General features: G+C 38.7%; 1 protein-coding gene across 1 annotated transcript; it reads left to right on the forward strand.

The window, feature by feature from the left end:
- Positions 1-7,946: 7,946 nt before the first annotated feature.
- AMTN (amelotin) lies at positions 7,947-22,874 on the forward strand. Its single transcript, XM_055434375.2, has 8 exons — positions 7,947-8,000; positions 11,707-11,793; positions 12,772-12,837; positions 14,057-14,146; positions 17,563-17,598; positions 19,210-19,236; positions 21,411-21,675; positions 22,864-22,874. The coding sequence occupies exons 1-8, from the start codon at positions 7,947-7,949 to the stop codon at positions 22,872-22,874; spliced, it is 636 nt and encodes a 211-aa protein (XP_055290350.2).
- Positions 22,875-23,364: the final 490 nt, after the last annotated feature.

The raw sequence follows: 23,364 nt of genomic DNA on the forward strand, positions 1-23,364 counted from the left end.
GTCTCAAAAGCACCCTGTTTCCTGGCCAGGTTGCAAGGTTTATAAAGGCAAAATATATAAAGGGGGGTGGGCAGGATTCTTTATGATTTTAGCCTCCTGATAAGATACAGATGCAGACTTCCTGGAACTGCTTTTTTTGCTTGATGTGTCACTGTGGTGATTGTAACTGAATTACGTGTTTCTGTAAAGCAAACTATTAAATCATGGTCTTGTGATCCCTTAACTTCTTTCCAGGAGAGAGAAAAAGGCAATGGTTGTGGCATTTTATAATTTACTTAGAGCCTTGGTGATGGTTCGGGAGTTTCAGTTCTTAATTGACCCTCCCTGTGTCATCAATTTTAAGTTGGTTTGGGGCCAGCTGGTTGAAGCCACAGGACATGATGTCAACAGTGTTGGGTCATAAATCAAGGCATTGGTTTAAGCTAACAGTCATGGAAGAGATTATGTTGGGCTTGCTTTTCCCTTGTTTTAGCATTCTCTCACTTTCCCAGGTAGTAACTTTGAATCTGCTCTTTGGAAGTCAGGGAAGGTCTAGGAGATTAAAGCCTTTTTCTATAAACAAGAAATGGGGGACACAGAAAGGCTTCTGACCCTGGGAGAACTCCACAGGGTCCAGTTCCGTTTTAAAAGGATTCTGTTATATATGCTTCAGCCTAAAATCTCACTCTCTGTCCCTTCTCCCTCAGCTCTTAGTAAACGAACGTCCCTAATATTTAACAATTCTCTCAATGTATTGCCACCACATCTACAAATCTGCCTGCAATTGTTTCCATCTTACTTGTCTTTATTCCTGTTACAGTGGCCCAGCCAAAGATCAAACCCTCTATTCGTGCTCTAGATACAAAACACTCTGCCTTCCCAGCGTCTCTATTCCTTTATTTCTTCACCAAGTCACAGCTAAAGTCTTCAAAAGGCCTAGTTGTCTACAGATATCCTATCATCCTGTGTTCACATCTTTACCTTTCACTCACCTCTCAATGTCTGATTCAGCTTTCATCCCAAGATTCCAATTCCTCAGTTCACCAATGACTTTGTTGCCACTGTTCAGTCGCTCAGTCGTGTCTGACTCTTTATGAACCCCTGGACTGTAGCCCACAAGGCTCCTCTGTTCATGGGATTTCCCAGGCAAGAATACTGGAGTGGGTTGCCATTGCCTTCTCTAGGGGATCTTCCACACTCAGGGCCTGAACCCACATCTCCTGCATTGGCAGGTAGATTCTTTACCACTGAGCCACCAAAGAAGCCCTCACCAATGATGTACTTGCTGCTAATTTAAAAGGACTTATTTCAGTAGCTATTACACTTGATCTCTTATCAACTCCCCACACTTTCATCACTTTGTCATTCTTCAAAAATTCTCTTACTTTGCCCTGTCTAAAACTTTCCCCTGCGAGTTTTACTTCTGTGGTGCTGCTCCTTTGCAATCTCTTGTACAGACTTCTCCACCTCCATCCAAATTTCAAGATGTTGGCCTTGGGTATGACTGTATGTTTGGTGTTGTCTATTCTCATTTTACAACAGAGATAACAAACTGGCAACCTTCCAGCTCATCACCACTGTATGAAAAATAGTAAATATCCAACAGCTATGTGTTTGAATAGTTAGTTATAAGACCAGAACTCAGTTGGGTTTAGGGTAAGGGGAAGAGGACACAATGTGAAACTAGCCACTAAAGTGAGCCCCAAGACAAGAAATTCCTCCCCACCCCACATCAACAGTTTCTCCTAATAGATAACATAAGTTACCTAAACTAATTGATAACAATTGTCCAACAATAGACACTTAAGGATATCCTTGACATCTGGTGATTTTAAAATATGATCAGGAGGTTGTCTGGAGCATTTAGCCTGGGGTCTACAATCGAGAAAATCATACAGCTTAACTATACAGCCAAATAAAAGCTATATTAGAACGTCCACTAAAATGAATATCAAATAAAGACACTACCACCAATTTACTCATTTATTTCTCTTCTAAGATACAGTGATAGTTGTTTTGTTTACCTCTCTGATGAGAAGAGCTGACTCATTTGAAAAGATCCTGATGCTGGGAAAGACTGAGGGCAGGAGGAGAAGGGGACGACAGAGGATGAGATGGTTGGATGGCATCACCGACTCAATGGACATGAGTTTGGGTAAACTCTGGGAGTTGGTGATGAACAGGGAGGCCTGGCGTGCTGCAGTTCATGGGGTCACAAAGAGTTGGATGTGACTGAGTGACTGAACTGAACTGAACTGATCAATCTCTTAAGTCAGCAAAGGAAAAGTAGAACCAAGAAAAGAGCACAGTCTGATTCGCCTGCTTTCAGGCCAGCTTCATCTCAATAAAACTCTGATCAAATTCAACTTGTTCTAAAACCAGCTGATGAGTTTAAAAAAAAAAAATAGTCCCAATCTAAACTCATCCAGAAATAACTGGTCAGCCAAGACTTGGCTCTAAACAAATTCACTGGAGACCAGCTAATCAACAAAGTTTACTATTCACAAACTCATCCCCAAATGTTTATTCAAGTTTATATGAAATCAACTTATCAGAAAAGAGTTTCCTTATCCAAAGCTCATCAAAAGGCAGTTTAGCCAGGACCTGGTTCTACACAAATTCATCCAAGACAAGCTGATCTGCAGAGAATTCTTTTGTCCAAAGAAGCTGTTCAGCAAGGAGCTACCCCAAACAGACTCACCCAAAACAAGTCAATACTCATCCAAAACAGCGGCCTCTAAACAAACTCTCCAAAAACTATAGAAACATCAAAAAAGTGTTTCCCTTTCCACAGCTGGTTGGAAAACAGTGATCAGCTAAGACCTGTATGTACAAAAAACACTATTCAAGAATAACTAATAAGCAAAGAACCAACCCATCTAAAATGCACCCAAAAATGGCTGTTTAATTAGGTGTTGTCTTACCATACAGTCGTCCAAGAGTGGTTTGTTAGGCAAAGAACTGTCCTGACCAAAGCACTTCCTAAAAAAGCTATTCAGTCAGGCACTTGCTCTCCAGAAATTCATATAAAACTCTATAGTCAATCAAACTCTGAAATATCAGAGTATTTTCTAAAATCTGGTATTCATGAAACACTAAAACGTCAACCTTGCTGAAAGCCACTTCAAAACTGACTATACCAAAAAAAAAAAAAAGCTGATCACACCAAATTTTATCCAAGTCCACAAATCAACAAAAGACCTGGACAAACTCAATCTTATCAAAATGAAATATCTCCTCACCTGCTCCTCTATCAAAACCCACATCCAGATCTAACATTTTCATTTTCAAGCTCTCATCCTCAAACACAAACCTGTACTACCCACAGGAAATTAGGACATATGCTCAAAAACCTTCTGTAGAGCCACTTTTGTATGGAGTGCTTTGATAAATGAATGCCAGAAGGACAGCCAGTGAATTAAGTGTATCTAAAATTCTACTTCCCAGATAGCACAAGTGGTAAAGAACACGTCTGCCAATGCAGGAGATGCAAGAGAAGTGAGTTTGATCCCTGGGTTGGGAAGATACCCTGGAGTAAGAAAAGACAACCCACTCCAGTATTCTTGCCTGGAAAATTCCATGGGCAGAGGAGCCTGGTGGGCTACAATCCATGAGTGAGCGACTAAACACAAAAAATTATATTAGATAGGAAAAAAAAACTATATAGGTTTATTACTAATCTCATGAAGTTTTTTCAGATTGAGTATTGGGAAAATATGTCCCGAATTCTTGGCGGAGGGGTTTGGCCATTGGTCACAGGTGATAAATTTGGCAAGAAAATCTTCTTTTTGGAAGTAAACTAATTATCCACTTTGAACAGACATAATCTAAGGCATCTCTTTTTCTCTTAATTTCCGCCCTGTTGCTCTGCCAAAAATAATCAAAATTCTACAATAGAGTGGATACTTCCCAGGTGGCTCAGTTGTGAAGAACCACCCACACCCCACCCCCGTCAATAGATGCGGGTTTGATTCCTGGATCAGGAAGATCCCCTGGAGAAGGAAATGGCAACCCGCTCCAGTATTCTTGCCTAGGAAATCCCATGGACAGATGGGAGCTGGGTGGGCTACAGTCCATGGGGTCACAAAGAGTCAGACACAACTGAGCGACTGAACAACCAAAGAGTGGCTGCACACAGTGGGGCTCTCAGGAGATCCATGAAACCCCTGAAGTTGGTGGATACACATTGTGTTCACAGGCATATGTGCATTTTTCCTGAGGAGACAGTGTCCATAAATCAAAGAAACTTAAACTAAAGCCAATAAGAAATACCAAGAAATGTCCAGACCTACAGGGCTAGGTGTTGCCTGTAGTTCACAAAATACTGATAGCCTAAGTCATTTAAAAAAATAATAAATTACCTCTCTGTTTTTGCTGATGTCTCTCAGTTTTCAAAAGATTTAGGAATTTTCCCCTTTTATATTACCTATTTCTTGACTTCCACCTCCATAATTATATTATTGCAAGTTATCAGCTTTCAAAGTTAAAAAGTACTTTGCTTTCTTTATTTCCCATGTTTATTTTGGCCAAAACCTATGGACTGCTCAGTTTACCTCTCTGTTTTTGCTGATGTCTTTCAGTTTTCGAAAGATTTAGTAATTTTCCCCTTTTATATTACATATTTCTTGGCTCCCACCTCCATAATTATATTATTGCAAGTTATCAGCTTTCAAAGTTAAAATTCCTTGTCTAAGAGAGTACTCTACTTTCTTTATTTCTCATGTTTATTTTGGCCAAAATCTATGAACTGCTCAGTTTCCAAGCTAGGGCATGTCCCATTATAGCTTGGGGTTGGAGACATGTCTACAGCAGGCATCTGATGCACTGTCAGTTCCCTGAATCACCTGATGTCCAGACAGTCACACAGTTATTCAACTGAATCAGCTAACCACTGGCACCAAACTCAAGGCTGGCAACAGAACCCATGTCTCCTTACCTAAACCCAGGAACAACAGTGGCATAAAATTCAACTCTACTTCTTCCAAAAAGAAAAAAAAAAATTAAGGAAGCCCCTCACCCTACACATTCATTGAAAATAATGCTCAGGAAAGAGTGGATTTCCCAGTGTCATAGCCTCCCTCCCACTCAGTGAAGCTCAAATATTTAATGTCCCTCCACAAAAGGTAAGCTCCTTGCTGCTGCTGCTGCTGCTAAGTCACTTCAGTCGTGTCCGACTCTGTGTGACCCCATAGACGGAAGCCCACCAGGCTCCCCCGTCCCTGGGATTCTCCAGGCAAGAACACTGGAGTGGGTTGCCATTTCCTTCTCCAATGTGTGAAAGTGAAAAGTGAAAGTGAAGTCGCTCAGTCGTGTCCGACCCTTAGCGACCCCATGGACTACAGCCTACCAGGCTCCTCCATCCATGGGATTTTCTAGGCAATAGTACTGGAGTGGCTTGCCATTGCCTTCTCCGTAAGATCCTTAAGGACAGGGATTTTTGCCACTGTTTTACTCCCAGAAACTGAAACAATTTGAGCAGAACATAGAGTGAATATATGCTAGTTGATGGGTTAGAAGAACAAACTGACAGAATAAAAGAATGAATGAGTGTGCCTGTGAAAGCCTGTGAGAACATTCAGTTGCTTCCCTTATACATCCTTCAGCCCTTATGTGTCATTGCCCCTCCTAATATCACCCCATTTACCATGCTCTTCACTGTCCCATCAATCATAGCTGTCCTTCAAATCCACTTAAAGCCCCATCTCTTCTCTGAACTCCACCTCACTCCAGCACCCTAGAGTAAGCATACACCTCTGCAATTTATCCATCAACATGCAGTGCTCTGCAAAGACTAACATAGAAGACACTGAAGAATCACAAGACATGGCTCAGGAACTTTCCATCTAGTTCAAGAGAAACATGCAATCAGGAAATAATGAAGGAGCTCTGTCTGATTGAGATGAAGGAGATAGTGTCGATGGAGAGCCAAAAGAAGTAATATTGAGAGAAACAGACAAACAAAAATACTACAGGTGATTAAAATTAGGTCTTTCTCCAACCCTGCCTTTCACCGCTGCCCTCACCTCATGTTGTTCCTGTGATAAGGAGCAATAACATCTCTCCTCCATCTATAAAAACTTGTTCTGCCTGGATGCTCTCCTTGCATTCGTAATGAATGAATCCTTTTTATTCTTCAAAACCAGCTCAGAGGTCACCTCTTCTAGTAAGCCCTCTCTGCCCTCCTGCCCCCAACAAAATTAACCAAGCTCCCCTCCATACCTGTGAATACTCCTAGGATTACACTTACTGCTTCTCAGGTGGCGCAGTGGTAAAGAATCCACCTGCCAATGCCCAGAACCCAAGAAATGCAAGTTTGATCCCTGAGTCGGGAAGATCCCTTGGAATAAGAAATGACAACCCATTCCAGTATTCATACTTGAAAAATTCCATGGACAGAGAAACCTGGCAGGCTACAGTCTATGGGGTCACAAAGAGTCTCAGACACAAGTGAGCATGCACACATACATTATTACACTTACCAAGGGTATACTGGTTAACCTTTGTGTTTCCCCTATTCTTACCTGACAGTAATGAAAGTTGACTGTGCAATGAATAGTTACAGAAAAGCTTTGGGGAACAACTCATTGTCTCAGACCTTCTATAGTCTGTGAGCATGTGTGCTAAGTCGCTTCAGTCATGTCCAACTCTGCGACCTGATGGACTGAGGCCTGCCAGGCTCCTCTGTCCATGGGATTCTGCAGGCAAGAATATTAGAGTGGGTCACCATACCCTCCTCCAAGGGATCTTCCCAACCCAGGGATCGAATCCACATCTTTTATGTCTCCTGCATTGGCAAGCACTTTACCAGTGTGCTTTACTACTTTACCACTAGTGCCATCTGGGAAGCCCATTCTATACTCTAAAACTAGCCAACTCTAAGATGGCCTTCCATGTGAAATCCTAGCATGACACAGATTTACCTTTGATTTGGACTTATAATTTGCATACCTCCTTCCTTATACATAAGGCTAAAGAAAACTCCCAGTAAAGTCCAGGGCCCTGAAAGCCTATGGTGATCACTTCATTGTTCTTTTGTGAAAGAAACCTCAGTGGACCCCTGAATTTTGCTTAGATTACTGTAGCTTTTCCCCCATTTAAAATAAAGTACACCATTCAATGCTTCTGGAAGCAATCTGGCCATTTCCCCCATTATTGAAATTTTAAACATACATATTCTTTAGTACAGTACTTCTAAGAAAAATATTTACAAAAATACTCCCACTTGTGTGAAAAAAATATATAAGGATGTTCACCGTGCCACTTTTATAATTACAAACTAAAATGAAAATGGATTAACTGTCCACCAAAAGGAAATGGAATATAATGCAGCCGTTAAATAAATGAAATAACTGACAAATAGGTGGCTGATTATTTATAAAGTAAAGCAAAGTAAATTGCAGAGAAATAAACATAATAGTTCTCATTTTTAACATAGGCAACTATATTTTGATGTTTTATTTATGTGCCCATGTACACATGATAAAATAGGTACTCTGGGAAGTCATTTGGGAAGGAGATGGAGATGAAAAAAGATTGTAACTTTTTATTGTCTGCACTTTTAATTATACAAGGCATGTCTTCCTGAAATACCCTGTATTCAAATGGTAGACATTGGGTAATATGATGTCTGCAGCTAATAACGCACCTAATGAAGTGTTGGGAAATGAAAGAAACCAAATGACTTCACGGACAGCGAAGTCCTGATTGGCCCCTCAGTCGCCAGCCTCCTGGAGTCAAATTTAAATTCCTCCTACACACTCATAGCTCACCTAAGAGTAAAAATTTTCAGCATACAGACTAGAGAAATCACCTCACCTGTACATTTTGCCTAGTGAAGAGAAAGGTAACAGAACCGACCAGGTTTCAAAGAGACCACTCATTTTTTTCACCTACCACTTTGTCTCAAAAAAGAAAAAAACAGAGTGAAAGAATAACATTGCTTTGTTGTTTCAGGTAGCAATTTGAACATGAAGGCTGCGATTCTACTGTTTTGTCTTCTAGGATCAACTCTGTCATTACCGGTAAGTACAGCATGTTTATTTTATGTACCAACCAGCCTTAACTCTCTCTAACGGGAGACCTCTCTCTCCCTCTCTGCCAAAACTTCTCTGTTTGTGACCCATTCCCTTAGTTTCCTGTTTTTATTTTCCAAGCTGAAAGATGATAAGCTAATGAAGTATTAGTGTATATTCCAACGTACTTACATTGTATCCACTTTATCATGGTAGAATTTTGATTATTTTTGACAGAGCAATAGGGCAGAAATTAAGAGAAAAAGGGATGCCATGGATTATGTCTGCTCAAAGTGGATAATTATTTTACTTCCAAAAAGAAGTTAAGATTTTCTTGCCAACTATTTTTTCATGATTAAAGATGTAAACTACATTTTCTGAGTTTTCTAATTGGAAACACAAAACATCTAAATTATAAAAACTTTAAAAGGTCTACCAAATTGTGCAATAACAAGAGGATATCAGAAGGCAGATGATATTTTTTACTTAGAACATTTCATCACAAAATAAGTTCACATATAACAGGTTTAACAAAAAAAGAATCTAGTATTCAAATGTGTATTCCAACTATCCTCCAATATTTTATAGACATAATATGAGTGGTTTGGATCTTTAAGTAGATTTCCCTTTGTTTGAGATGCTTCAGTGTGGACAATGAGAAAAAAATTAAAGATATTTACTATGAATTAGCAGAACAAAAATAACATTCTCAACTAGGCTTCAAGCTCACTTAACACTTGCTTACTCATCCATGCAATCAACAAATATTTATTGAAAACTCTCTATATACCAAATAATGTGCTAATTGTTAAAGATAGAATGGTGAGAGAAAAAAAAAGACATAATCCTTCATGGTGTTTATGAGGACTATTTTTAATGATAAACTATAAATTGTAACCATGATTAGTTCTATGAAGGAGATTAAAACAGGGTGATCTTCGTGGAGGGGATGGAACAAACATGAAAAACCAACCTCCTCCTTATTTCATTCCAAACACACATTTGTCGTTCTTTAAAGAAGTCTCCTATAAAAATTTAATCTTTAAACAAAGTAAATTAGGAAGTTAATTTTTTTAATGTGGATTTTTGCACTTCACTGAATAAATTTGCCAAAAGGTTGTTCTAAGTTGGGTATCTCTTGTGAATTTAAATTACCATATAGTTTGTGAAAACTCAAGACAAAACTTTCTAGAAGCATAGCTATCATTCAAGGTAGACCAAGGAAGGAGTAGTGTACAGATTCATGCAGACTGGGATAGCAAGAATCAGTGGTGTAGGAAGTGTGAGAAGTAACATTAAAATGTCTATTAGGTATCATAGTAGGATTTATCAAATAAAAACTCGGGACACATGGGCAAGGTTTTTTTTTAATTACTCGTAAATGAATTTGAATTATCATAAAAATATATGAAATGAATAGATTTGCAAATGCGAACACTTAATGTAGCCTAGCCATTGTTTCAGTAGATCAAAAGTTTGGAAAAATGGGGGTACATTGGAGCTGGGACACTTAGATGTTTGGTAGAGTGGTCAGGGTAAGCCTCAAAAAGGTGAACTCAAGCAGGTGAGGGAGTGAGCCAATGTTTGGGAAAAGAGCGTTCCAGGCAGAGGGAACAGGTGGCGGTGAGGTTCTGAGGTAAGAATGGGCCTCAGGTATCTCAGAGACAGCAAGGAGCCTAGATAGCAGTAATGGAGCGAATGAGAGGAAATGAGGTAGAGTGGGAGTTCAGAGAGGTGCGGGGGGCCAGGGTTTGAGGGCCTCTTGGGCCATTGTAGTGTCCCTGACTTTTACTTTGAGTGAAACCAGAGGTTAAGGCAGGGGTTGAACAAAGACATGAACAGATCAGACTGCAGTTTTCAAAGGATCCCTCTGACTACCATGCTGACAATGAATCATAAAACACCTTTGCAGAATTTGTACTTACATAATCTTAAGGCTTAAAGGGATGCTTTTGACCTGTGGTGTTGGAGAAGACTCTTGAGAGTCCCTTATACTGCAAGGAGATCCAACCAGTCCATTCTAAAGGAGATCAATCCTGGATGTTCATTGGAGGGACTGATGCTAAAGCTGAAACTGCAATACTTTGGCCACCTCATGCGACGAGTTGACTCACTGGAAAAGACTCTGATGCTGGAAAAGGTTGGGGGCGGGAGGAGAAGGGGACGACGGAGAATGAGATGGCTGGATGGCATCACCGACTCTGTGGACATGAGTTTGAGTGTACTCCGGGAGTTGGTGATGGACAGGGAGGCCTGGCGTGCTGTGATTCATGGGGTCGCGGAGAGTCGGACACGACTGAGCGACTGAGCTGAACTGAACTGAACTGAAAGGCAGATAGTGCCAATCTTCTCTCTTATGACTGAGGGAAAAGACCAAAGTGAAGTCAAGAGGCATTGTCAGCTCCAGGATATATCCAAGTGACCCAAGAGTCAGTGCAGTGCCGGGGGAGCCACAGAACACTATGCTTGGAGACACTGCCAGGAACAAAGGCCAACTAGAGTCAGCCTGGACAGGGAGCTTCCACCTGAATTTAGATGGAAGGCAAAAAGAAGCAAATAGAAGGACTCATTTCTTCAAGGACTAAAAGTCCTTGCAGGAATTCCTAGTACAGGCTCTACAACTCATAAAATCACCGTGGGCAGGTCACAGTGCTTCTCAGTTTCATCGATAAACTAGAATAAAACAACTAGGTCATATGGACTCAAAAAGACTTTTACCCCTAAAAATTCAGTTATTCTTAATAAACTAAGAACATACTCTGACCAAGCAGGGGACTGAATTTCTATTACAGGAGTGACTTGTCAGGCTCAAGGCTGATAGCTTCATGAAATGCAGTAGAAATCATGGCAATTTATCTTCAAGCATTAGAAAAAAGCAAATGTGTACAGAGCTGAGGTGTGGACTATATATTTTATGTCCCAGAGGAGGAAAAGAAATGACTACCAGCAGAAAACCTCGTGCCCTACTCACCCTCTGTCCCTCCCCACAGCACCCTTCCTGGTCTGGCACTTTCCCTTTCTACAGTTGCATCTCCTGTCATGCACAAAATGTTCCAAGGAATTAAAACTGCTCCAAAACATACAGGGGCTAAAGGCAGACATTTTTGCATTTTGGGTCAACATTACCTCCTGGAAATAAATGGATACAAGACCTCAAACCACTTTTAAGTTTGAAATTATACTTCTACAATATTCATTTAAAAAACTTTTTTTCCCTTGCTCCTACCCCTAGGTGGGGGTGAAATATTCTATAAGAGGTTTAAATTTAGTTTTCCTTTAAGATTCAACCTTGGCATGACATTCAGTCAGGAATGGGTAAAGCTGGAAGTTATATTGCTTCTGTCTTAAAACAGGTCATCCAGGTCATCCATCCTCGTTCATTCTTTTTCTAAACCTTAGTCTTCTTTCAGTTTTTACAGACCACCTGACATAAGTTTCTTTACTCTGAAGTCTGGTGTCTCAAGCCTGAGCTGGAGAAATGCTCCCAACTGGATAATTTCATCCTACCATATAGTTTAATAATTCTTCGTCTTGTTCCCAGTCAATGTGGGGGAAGGAAAGCTGGTCATGACAGGTCCAGTGCGTATACATAAGGTCTCTTCACTTGGTATCCTGCTAGCTTTCTTTAAGTTCAGACTCAAGGCCAACTCAAAAAGACTTGGGAACACACATGAAAAATGGTAGACCCTGCTTCTTCAAACATTTGTTATCACAGATGCAGCTCAACCCTGCTTTGGTGCTTCCTCCTACCAAGCTTGCTCCAGATCAGGCAACACTGCTAAACCAACAGCAGCCAAGTCAGGTAAGAGTCCTACAGTGCTGAACATCGAGACCAGCAAAGCGAACACGCTAAGGCTGGTGGATTTATAGTCAAGATTCACCCAAAGTTCCACGACTGAGCAAGAGAGAGAAAAGCCTTATTTGGGGGGAAATAAAAACAAGAAACATACTTTTTTTTCATTCATAGTTCTCATTTCATTCTTATTATTTCAACACATATTCAATCTTATTCCTTTTGTCTGAGTAGTAATTTGGTTCAACAACCAAATCTAGTCAACTCTGAAAAGCAATAGCTACACCTATTGAAAAAGCTTAGTCATCTATGCCTTTGAAGAACTGTGACTTAAGCAAATACAGTACTTGCCAGAACCTACAGGGATTAAGAGGTAATCCATAAAAATAGTTGCAGATTTCCTAGTAGTTTTAACTTTTATTGTTGATGAACTGATGTATTACTGTAAAATCTGTCATTTAAGCATATTTAAATACTTTTGAAAACTGAATGGTCTCCTAGCTACCCTCCCCCTTCTTCCCATCCTCCCTCTGTTCAAAAAGACCTCTCCTTCCCTACATCTAGACTTTGTGAAAATGGTACAGTAACACCAGAGTAAAGTTTTCATTTTGGTCTATGGACATTACACAATACTCTAGTCACTAGCCAACCTTCCGCCTTAAGAAACTTGAAGCTTAGAGGAATTTCCTTAAAAAAGAATACAAAATTAGATATGCAAAATTAGTTACTAAAGTGAAATATTCACAGTGAGATAAGAAATGAGTAAATTACACACTTTTAAGCTGATAAATACCTTAAACTTGACACATTGCTTGGATACCTCCAAGGGCCACGGAAGGGGCAATGCTAGTGAGAAGCCCCTAAGCTTTAGCTTCATGGTAAATCCACCTGTGATAGAAGTATATGTTACTTGAGGATATAAACTACTGATGGCATTGTAAAACCAGACAACTTTTCATCTCACATATTAATTTCAATGCCCTGCAGGTCTTCTCTTCTTTAAGTCTAATTCCTTTGACACATATGCTCACACTGGGGTCAGACTTGCAACTGGTAAGTACCCTTTATATCATTTTACTGTCCATTGTTAAATAAAAATAATACCTCATGTTGAGTGAATATATGGGGTGGGTATCCACAGATGTACATATACACACATATCACTGTAGATAAACGGAAAGGGAGGTGACAGAGAAAAGTCAAAGAGAGCTGAATACTATTCAATACAACGTAAAAAATTTTCTTATCTTTAAGATTATCTCTAAAGGAATTAATCTAATTCTCATGTCTTTACTTCTTTAGTTCTCGCCTCCTCTCTGAGCTCCCCTTCTTATTCCTCCAAAATATCTTCCTCACGGGGCTTTCCTGGTGGATCAGACAGAATCTGCCTGCAACGCAGGAGACCTCGGTTTGATTCCTGAGGAAGATCCCCTGGAGAAGTGAATTGTTACCCACTCCAGTGTTCTTGCCTGGAGAATCCCAGGGACAGGGAAGCCTGGTGGGCTGCCATCTATGGGGTTGCACAGAGTCAGACACGACTGAAGTGACTTAGCAGCAGCAGCAGCAGTATTCTTGTCTGGAGAATCCCATTGTCAGAAGAGCCTGGCAGGCCACACAGTCCATGGGATCGCAAAGAGTCAGACACAACTGAGCGACTAATGCTTTTACTTTTTCACATCTTCCTTACAGCCTATACAACATCCAAACACTATGACTGCTATTATCACCCCCAACAACAAGAGCAAATGAGAAGGGATAGGAAAATCTACATTCTTCTCATAGAATATCTGTATAGTTTAATCTGTCTGGGGGATAAAATAAATTTCTTCCCTGTTTAAATTGGGTTTTTTCCCCAGTGGTCAGATGTAGTACTAGATCATATTCAAGCTACTTTATTTGGATCCTCACAATTTTCATGGGGATACCTATGAAGGAACTCATTTTCTTCATAAGAAAGCTATCAGGAAAATTCCTGGAACCATTGCTGTCATAGACAAAAGGGGAAGGCAAATATGAGATCATCTAAGTAATCCTCAGGAGAATGGGTTAAATGCCAAAGGAAAACTGAGTATGAGAAAAGTTAGTCCTGGACTCCATGGTTGTACTAACAGACTAAACAGGTCTCTGAACTTCATTTCTATACCTAATTCCAAATGCAGTGTCATCTACTATAGATTTGCAAAGCAAATCCTCCAGTTTACATCTAGTAAATACAGTTTCATATCCTGGATGTTCAAATTGAAACAACACAATCTTCCTTATTGCCCTACAGATAAATCCTGCTGCAGGGACGGCATCTGGTACACAGACCCTCCCACTGACCCTGGGGGGACTGAAGGTACAGCAGCAGCTGCAACCACAAGTAAGTTCAAAGCCCTACTCAGTTTAACTCGCATTTTCCCTCAGGTGAAAGCCTAAAGGGGAGAAAAGACTATTTTCAAGGTTCTGGAAAGTTTTACCCAGACATTTTGCAGAGGGATGTCCTATTAAACCTACAGCCATCTTTAGCAATTTGGTTCTTGCTGAAACTCCATGAAAACACACCCAGAAAACTGAGCATGCTGCCCCATCGCCTCTCAAGAGTACACTTGTAACAGGTAACAGGAAATGTGAAAAGCTAGGGAAGATTGAGAAGTAAAGAATAAAGCTGGGAATTGAGAGGCATCAGGATTCTTCTCCAGCTTGCTCTGTTTCTATGAAAGACTTTCTGAGTGACCAGAATCATTCCAAAGAAAAGTTAAGGGATGCACAAAGCTTATTTCCAGCAAATCTAATCTCCTTTTTGTGCCCTTTTTCCGTGCCTCCTTTCAAGTTCCCAAGAATCCCCCAGTTCCCTTTCTCCTCCCATAATTATTTGCTTTTAGGAAAAAAACCCCAAAACCTTCTCAAACAAAGTTATAAATGACATACTTAGGACACCACCTCTTTTAGAAATGCTTGCATTTTAACTGCAAAGCCCAAACTTTTCTTCTTGGAACTTCTCTAAATAGTTTAATGACTCTGGAGAAAAATACAGTGATCCTTTATGACTAATTGGTTATCGTTAACTTATTCTCCCTAACACATAACCTCAGTCCCTATCATTCCCACATGGCCTGATTTTTTTGTAGAAGCTTTCTTGATTATTACATACATGCTATATGTTAATTATAGAGAATTTAGAAAAAAGATAAAGTAAAAGGAAAAACTAAAATTCACTCATAAGCCTACCAGTCAGAATTAAACACTGTCAGCATTCTAGAGCATGAACTTTCAGTCTTTTTTCTATGCATATTAGTATAGTTCTTAAAGAAAATATGTTCTTACTATATCTAATGTTCTATAATCTAACTTTTTCACATAATACATTCTGAAAAGACTTTCCTATATTTTGAATATTCACTTATAATATTGTCAATAGCATACAATGATTGTTTAGTATTCCACTGTATTGCAAAAGTTTGTGTTTTTCCCAAAATTTTTACTTCCATAAATAATACCACAGTGAACATCCTTTAAATCTTTGACCATATTGGTGATTCTTTCCTTAAGACCAGGAATAGAATTTGTGAGTCCAAAGACATTAAAAAATGTAAGACTTTTAATACACATTCCCAAAAAATGAAGCATGACTATATCCTATCATCCTACCACTGTAGACACCCAACTTATAGTAGCAAGTTTGCATTAATTAGTAATTATAATCAAAGCTGAGTTTAATTGACAAAATTATTTTAAGCTGCTTGATTTAAATTCTACATCATATTGAACCAATATTTTTCCCTGTACCTTCTTTTGTCCAAGATAACAACACAAAAGACTATACTGCTTCATTTAATCATATTCGTAAAATTCTATAATGCAACTAACTTTTACATTTCTTTTTTAATACTGATGTATATATTCGTAGATCAGTCAGTACTTATTTCTTACAGATATATTAGAGCCTTCACTCCAAGTGTTTTCTGTTATTTATATCTTAATAATAAGAGTGATCCTCTGAAAAAGACTAGAGAGAGTTGTTTACTGCGCGACCTTGGTATAGTCCCCCTGCCAACTGCCCCCAGTTTCAGTTTCAATTGCTGCCCTGTTCTAACCTCAAAGTCAGACTTAGTATATCTTCATATTCCCCAAAGAGTATATCCACTGGAGTCCAAGGCAGTAGTGGGCACTGTAGATTGTACTAAAGATTCAGTAGAGACATTTGACATGCATGGCCCCATCATCCAATAATATAAATCCATCTTCATTCTCTGTGGGGCTTCTTCAATGTCTCTAGGCTATACCACCACCAAGGGTCCTCACACATGCCTTCTCCTCTGCAGGCACAGTGACTCTGACCCTGTCTCTCCCTAGGCAGAGTATATCTTATGTCCTTATATCCCCTGCCAGAAACCTGGGCACATGTCCACAGCTCTCACTAGCGAAGCAAGTCCAGTGTGGCTAAGAATGAACTCTAGAACCACACAGCTTCTGACCAAATCCTGGCTCCCCACGTACTACCTATGTGGCTAGGTTACTTAACCCTCTGTGACTCACTTTCTTCATCATTTAAAACAGGAATTAATTAGAACCTTACCACTAGAGCTGTTAGAAGGATTAAGTGAGTAAATCTACATAAAACACTTGGAACAGTACCTATCACATGGTAATCATTCAATACATTTAGCTATTATTTCAAACAAATTCTCTATGGAAAACTAACAACTTCTCTCCTTACTGTCACGTCGGTATTACATTAGTTAATTATCTTTCATTATAGTTTTTACATAGGCATCTGTGGTTTCCTCTTTGCATCTTTTTGTTCCTTCTAATTTGCCTTTAAAGAAGAACTTTCCATTTTGTTTTCCCCCAAATCCTTTGTCCCTTTCCTTTGATCCATTTTTTTCATTGCCACCCTGAAGACTATTTGCTTATGGTCAGTAGCCAAGGATCCGACTGAGAGTAAGGCTTTTTCCTAAATGTGTGTACTTTTTATCTTTGGGCATTATGAATATTACTGTACAAACTTCTTGAGAAATAATAAAGGTCTTTTTATAAGACTTTCAAATCTTTTAGGTTGGGTTATATTAAAAGTCCCATTTTGATATTTTTTATGACACTGGATTTCTATAGAAATAAAAATAAACCTTAAAACCCTAATTCTTTCCAACAAACCCTAAAGTTAGTTCTTAGAGTGCTAGAGCACACCAACACCTCACCCAGATCTTTCCAAGTATAAATTCATTCCATCCACATAGTCATCAGTGACCAAAAGGGTGTTTCTCACTTAGCTCTAAGAACTCTATTAGGACCAGGGATGTTGAATACTATCATCCATAATTTCCTACTTGTGCCTCTTTTAATAGCAAAATACCCAAGCAACTATTGTGAGACTAAATATTTATGCTTCAAGAAATCTTGATTATTTTAAAATATACACTACATGTTTTCATGTATCTTCTGAGATGCCATGTAAAAGAAACATTTTATCATCATGATTACTTGGAATAATTTTAAGTTTTCAAATACCTTGAGAACAAAATTATTTTCATCCAATTTACTAACTTCTGCCTTTTAAATGTACTGCCTTAAGCTGGTTTCTAAATCTCTCTGGGCCTAATCTTATTTTCACAAACTGAATCAGTTCCAATTGCCATCCTTCTCGTGAGTCCATATCTATGATTTTAGATGATACATTAAATGGAATACCTATTTAATAAATAGTGTGTACTTATTTTGAAAGTCTCAATATTTACATCATCTGCCAGAATTTACCTTTTAGTATATTTTTACTAAATTTTTCATTCTTTTTTTCAGATGTTACCAGTTATTGTAGCACACTTTGGAACCCAGGTAAGATTATTTTATAATATGATTTTATTTTAGATCATCTTAGTGTGAAATATTTAATTCTGTATCAAGTCACCAGATAGTTGCCAAGCTTCCTATTTACCTTGCACTGTATGAACACTACGAATAGGATAATAACAAGAACATCTACTGAGCACTCACTATGTGCCAGGCACTGTTCTAAGTACTTTTTATTTATTATGTACTATCTCATCTAAGCTTCAAAATAATCTTCTACAGTCAGTGTTTTTATTTCCAATTTGAAGACGAGTATCTAGCGACACTTAGTTAGTTGTTCAGTTATATCACATAGTAAATGTCACAGATGAAGCAACCAGTCAATCCTTTAAACCACACTGTCAAGCAAAAAAAATGAATGAATTAACTAATTAACTGATCTAAAAATTGATGATGTGGGGGATTTTTTAATCTCAAATTTATTAACTATATGTCTTTTCCCTAAAAATGATAAACTTTCCTCTATTTTTCCTTTGTGAAAGGTAATTCTTGAGATCACTGATACAATTACCAAGAGCCAATATCAAATATGAGCAGGTTTTACTTCTTTCTTTTTTTTAATTGGAGGATAATTGCTTTACAATGCTATGTTGGTTTCTGCTGTACAATAGCGTGAATCAGCTATAAGTTTACATACGTCCTCTCTTGAGTTTTTACTTCTAAAAGCAGAATCAAATATAAAATTCACACTAACTCTTAATTCCACATCAGGGAACACATTCCAAGGAAATAATCTGAAATACGGCAAAGGTTTATTTACAAATATATTCATCAAAATATTTTTATAGTAAAGAAGAATGCTGTGTGTGTGCTCCGTCACTCAGTCATTTCCAACTCTTCACAACCCCTTGGATTGTAGCCTGCCAGGCTCCTCCATCCAAGGAATTTTCCAGGCAAGAATACTGGAGTGGGTTGCCATTTCTTACTCCAGGTGATCTTCCTGACCCAGGGAAAGAACCCACGTCTCTTGGGTCTCCTGCTTTGGCAGGCAGACTTTTTACCATTGCACATTTGGGAAGCCCCCAGAGAAGTATATTAGGTGCAACTTAAATTTAAACAGAAGGAAAATTATTATGTAAACTGTACAGCATAAAAGCAAATACTTGTGACCATTCAAAAGTATATTTATTAAAATTTGTGGGCAATATGGTTAAAGAATTACTGTGTAGTATTAAAAGAAAAGGTAAGACATAAATTGTGTAAATGATGTGACTTCTAGTATGTAAAATGAAATGTTTGAAAAACATCTGGAAGAAAATACATCAACTCTGCATGATGGGATTATATTTTTTTTTCTTTATGGCTGTCTGCATTTTCCAAGTTTCCTCTAATGTGTATATATTACCTAATAATAAAAAAATAGGTAATTTTTGAAATGCATAAAACCTCCCATCACTCAGATGAAAAATGTTAGCAGTCCAATACCATGTGCTGACTTGAGTTTGTAATAAAATTTTAAAGCCAGTTTAAATTATTGCTGAAAATTAAAATTATATATCTCTTTAAAACCATTTTACGCTTTTAAATTATGATATATATATTGCCTCAAATATATTAAAATCTGTCTAATAATATGTGCTATTATTTTCCTTTTAGGGTACTATCCTAAGCTCAGAGGAATTGGTAAACAAAATAAATTAATTCCTAGTATTTCAAGTTCTTTTCACTGCTACCACAATGCTGTTTTCTATCCTCATAGTCTCTTTTGACCTCAGCCCCTAAACCTGGTACATGCTATCATACACTGAACACCTTTATAGGTCTTCTCATTAGGTTATATGTTCTCCAGCTAGGGATTCCATCATCCTTCTCCAGCTACTTCTCCACTAATTTGACTTAGCTTTTGTTTTCTACATATTGATGTCAGATTCAGGTCTATCCAGAAAGTCAATGCATGTTTTTAAATTTCATTTAAAGTTGATTAAAATCTAGTGTTATAAGTTATTGAAATACATGTAGATTTAGAATCATATACATATTGATCTTTATCTCAGGAAAGATTCTATTTTTTACTTAAACGTTGAATGCTTGTATAAAAATATATTTTTATTCTAGCATCTTATGATGATAAATGAAATCTGCTCTGTATATATGAATAACTAAAGGGCTGAACCCAAAATCTCATAGTACCATGCCTAGGCACTTCTACACATTCCTCCAGAGTCATTTTCAGAGAAAAATAATTTGAATTAACAGTATCTAAGCTTAACACTAAAGTAAAGAGACGAGGGAATATCTGGGAAGATAGCTTTTAATTTTTTATATTATAAGGAAGCTAGAAATTTGCTTAATTGTTCATAAACAAAATCAAATAATGGGACTGTTTGGCCAACACTGATACATGAACACCCATTTCTACCAGTTATGGACCTGATCCTATAAAACAAGCACCTCGGTGGATTTTTCTTTTTACATATATTGACTTTAATACTCACCAGATTACAAATTAGAGATTTTTAACACAATTTAACAGAAAAAGACACAGAGGCTAGAAAAATTTAAGCAACATAGGTGCCAAGGTCAATAAAACAGTAGATCTAGATTAAAAACCATTTTTCTATCCACTATACTAGTGATTTTCAACTTTTTTTAGTGAAATGCACAGTTGCTAAAGTATACACATTTTATGAAACAATATTTACCCTTATCATAGAGAGTGCACTGGTAATTTATAGTCTATTATTTTTGCCTTATTTTTTAATGATGTACCATCTTCTTTCCTTCAAATGCATGGATGTCACAACCCCGTTTGAAAACTTCTGTACTCTAATCCTGTCTCTCATCCAGCATAAGCCTAATTCTGGTTTCAGTACCTCACAAATCTAAGACAGTGCTTTCCAAACGTCAGTCCTGGACCATCAAACCACGACAATTTGGAGTGCTGGTTAAAAATGCATATTTCTGCCTTCCAGGTGGTATTTATGTATACTAACAATTGAGAACCATGCTCAAAGAAAGAGACCTGTATCTTAATTATAAGTTCTCAACCCTTTTTATTCTATGAAAATGCTATCAGAACTGGGAGGTCCCAGAGAACTGGTTTCTGCCTGAACTCTCTCCAAAACCAGCGGATTTCCAGGTATTTCATCTTAGGAAGAACTTTTCATGGTAATTTTTCCCCAGGGGAAAAACAAGTCTAATTACCAACAACATTCAGTACCAGTGTGCAAATCACTGACAGTCCAATAGAAAGGAGATCCATTGAGTACAAAGAATACATCAGTGGCTGAATTGCCAAAAGAAATGTTCTTGACTGAATATTCCAATGCCCTTGAAAAAAATATATCAAAAGAAAGCATAAAAGTCATGAGATAAGAATTGATTAATCTACTTGACTTCATTTTTCCATTAATTTTTAATCTCTTAAATTACTTTTTAAAAGTCTGGGCAAAGGAGAGACTGTGATTTCGGTCAATAACAGAAATATAGCCTGCTGCAATTGTATGGAGTTTCTGTCTTGTCGTGTCCATCTTAGTTCTACTTCCAGATACAACTGATATGAACAAGTGATGCATTCATTGTTCCTTTTCCTGTGACTGACCTGATTCTTGCTTTCCCTTTCTGAGAAAAATGGAGCACAGCAATGATCCCTAGTAATGAAACCAGCATCAGGCTTAGCTCAGGCTAGGAGGCCATTTTCTCTAAGGAATGTCCAATATTTACTGTGTTTGCTGACTCTACCCTCTTCATCTGCGAATCCTACTCAAACTCGCTGCTCTCAAAGAAGAAAAGGCTAGTTGACCAGACTTAAAATGTGTTCTTTTGACTTTGTTTTCTATTTCCTTCTCTCATGCCAGCAAGGGACCTCTCAAATCTTAACAGGACTTATCTTCCATCCCTTGTTCCCTGGAGCCATCCTGCCCACCAGTCAGGCTAATCCAGATGCCCAGAATGGAATCCTTCCTGCAGGACAAGCAGGAGCAAATCCTGCCACCCAGGGAACCCCAGAGGACCCCTTCTCAACCCCCAGTGGCACAGACGATGACTTTGCAGCCACCACACCTGCTGGCATCCAGAGGGGCAGGCAAACCACGGAGGAAGCCCCCACAGGGTCACCCAAAGGTAGGTTCTCCAAGCCAGGAAGACACCCCAGGGCCATGAAAGTCATCTGTGGAGTGAGAGAGAAGGGTTCTTTGTCTTGCCTTGACAAATACAGATCCTAATAATATCAGGGAGCCCCTTTACTCACTTACATTTGATTCCAGCAATAAGGGATATTTTTCCAGGATTACTATCCCTACTGGGGCTTCCCTAATAGCTCAGTTGATAAAGAATCCACTGGCAATGCAGGAGACCCTGGTTCGATCCCTGGGTCGGGAAGATACACTGACGAAGGAATAGACTGCTACTGCTACTGCTAAGTCACTCCAGTCGTGTCCGACTCTGTGCAACCCCCCAGACAGAAGCCCACCAGGCTCCCCCGTCCCTGGGATTCTCCAGGCAAGAACACCGGAGTGGGTTGCCATTTCCTTCTCTACCCACTCCATTATTCTTGGGCTTCTTATTGAATCTACCCAAAAAGAAAACATTTAATTGCTGGCATAATATACTTTCCATGTTGGGTCAGGGCTGAAAATATTTGAAACCAGATGGTGCGCTCCCTTTCCCATCCCTCATACACCCCCTCAAATACACACAGGACATAGTTAATCAATCAAGATATTCTTTCCCACTCACTCATCATGGATGAGACTCAGGACCTTCCTAACAGAAGGTGGCAAGCTGCTCTTAGTAATTGACTAGACTCTTGCCTGGAAAATCCCATGGATGGAGGAGCCTGGTAGGCTGCAGTCTGTGGGGTCGCTAAGGGTCGGACACGACTGAGTGACTTCTTTCACTTTTCACTTTCACACATTGGAGAAGGAAATGGCAACCCACTCCAGTGTTCTTGCCTGGAGAATCCCAGGGACGGGGGAGCCTGGTGGGCTTCCATCTATGAGGTCACACAGAGTCGGACACGACTGAAGTGACTTAGCAGCAGCAGCAGCAGCACAGTAGATGAACTCACGTGCCATTCCCCTCAGATGAAACTTAAGAAATGTTGTAAAAATAAGCTCTCCTAGCACTAACAAACAGATAATCATTTAACCTGTGAGGATATCCAGACCCAAATGTTCCAAATATCCAAAGAGACAAAAGAATGATTTGTTACTGATACTCTCACCCCAAGAAATTTTCATCTCAAGTAAAAGTATTTAAGTGTAACATGCTTATACCTACATTTAAAAAGCGGTTTTTTTTTTCTTCCAGGAATTCAGTAAGCTGTCTCAATTTTGTTCAACTGAATCACCTCAAATGTAGTGACACATGAGAATCTTTTTCATTGATCATATTATTGAATAGATTAAGACATACTGGACAATATCAGAAGAAATTAATTCTTAGCTTATTTAAAAATTTTTCTTGAGATTTCAGAAAATACATACTTCCTGGAGAATACTGACTTCTGAAAAAAATACTAATGAAATGCATAAATTTGTCTTTCAAATATAATATTATGCCACCTTGGGCCCAGAAGATATGTATATTAAAATTATACTTTTAAACTGACTCTTTGTCTTCTTTGTGGGAGTGAAAGAAAGTCGGACCGTTTCAGAAACTGTATTACCTCAGGACACTTAGATGATATTCTTGGTCTAGACTGCCTTTGGAAGCAGAAAATGCAGCAGTCATGGGAGTGGATGCCAAGCCATGTAAGGACAAGTTCTAATCTTCTTAAAATCACCTTATGACCCACTCATTCCCATAAGA

The sequence above is a fragment of the Moschus berezovskii genome, chromosome 5, assembly GCF_049115385.1.
Source record: "Moschus berezovskii isolate FMDL1 chromosome 5, NW_MosBer_1.0, whole genome shotgun sequence".
Taxonomy (NCBI): Eukaryota; Metazoa; Chordata; class Mammalia; order Artiodactyla; family Moschidae; genus Moschus; species Moschus berezovskii.

Coding starts and splice junctions, on each gene's coding strand:
- AMTN (XM_055434375.2), top strand. CDS start 7,947: ATGAAGGCTGCGATTCTACTGTTTTGTCTTCTAGGATCAACTCTGTCA. Junction 14,147..17,562: donor AGCAGCAGCTGCAACCACAA/GTAAGTTCAAAG, acceptor TCTTTTTTTCAG/ATGTTACCAGTTATTGTAGC. Junction 19,237..21,410: donor TCCTAAGCTCAGAGGAATTG/GTAAACAAAATA, acceptor CTCTCATGCCAG/CAAGGGACCTCTCAAATCTT.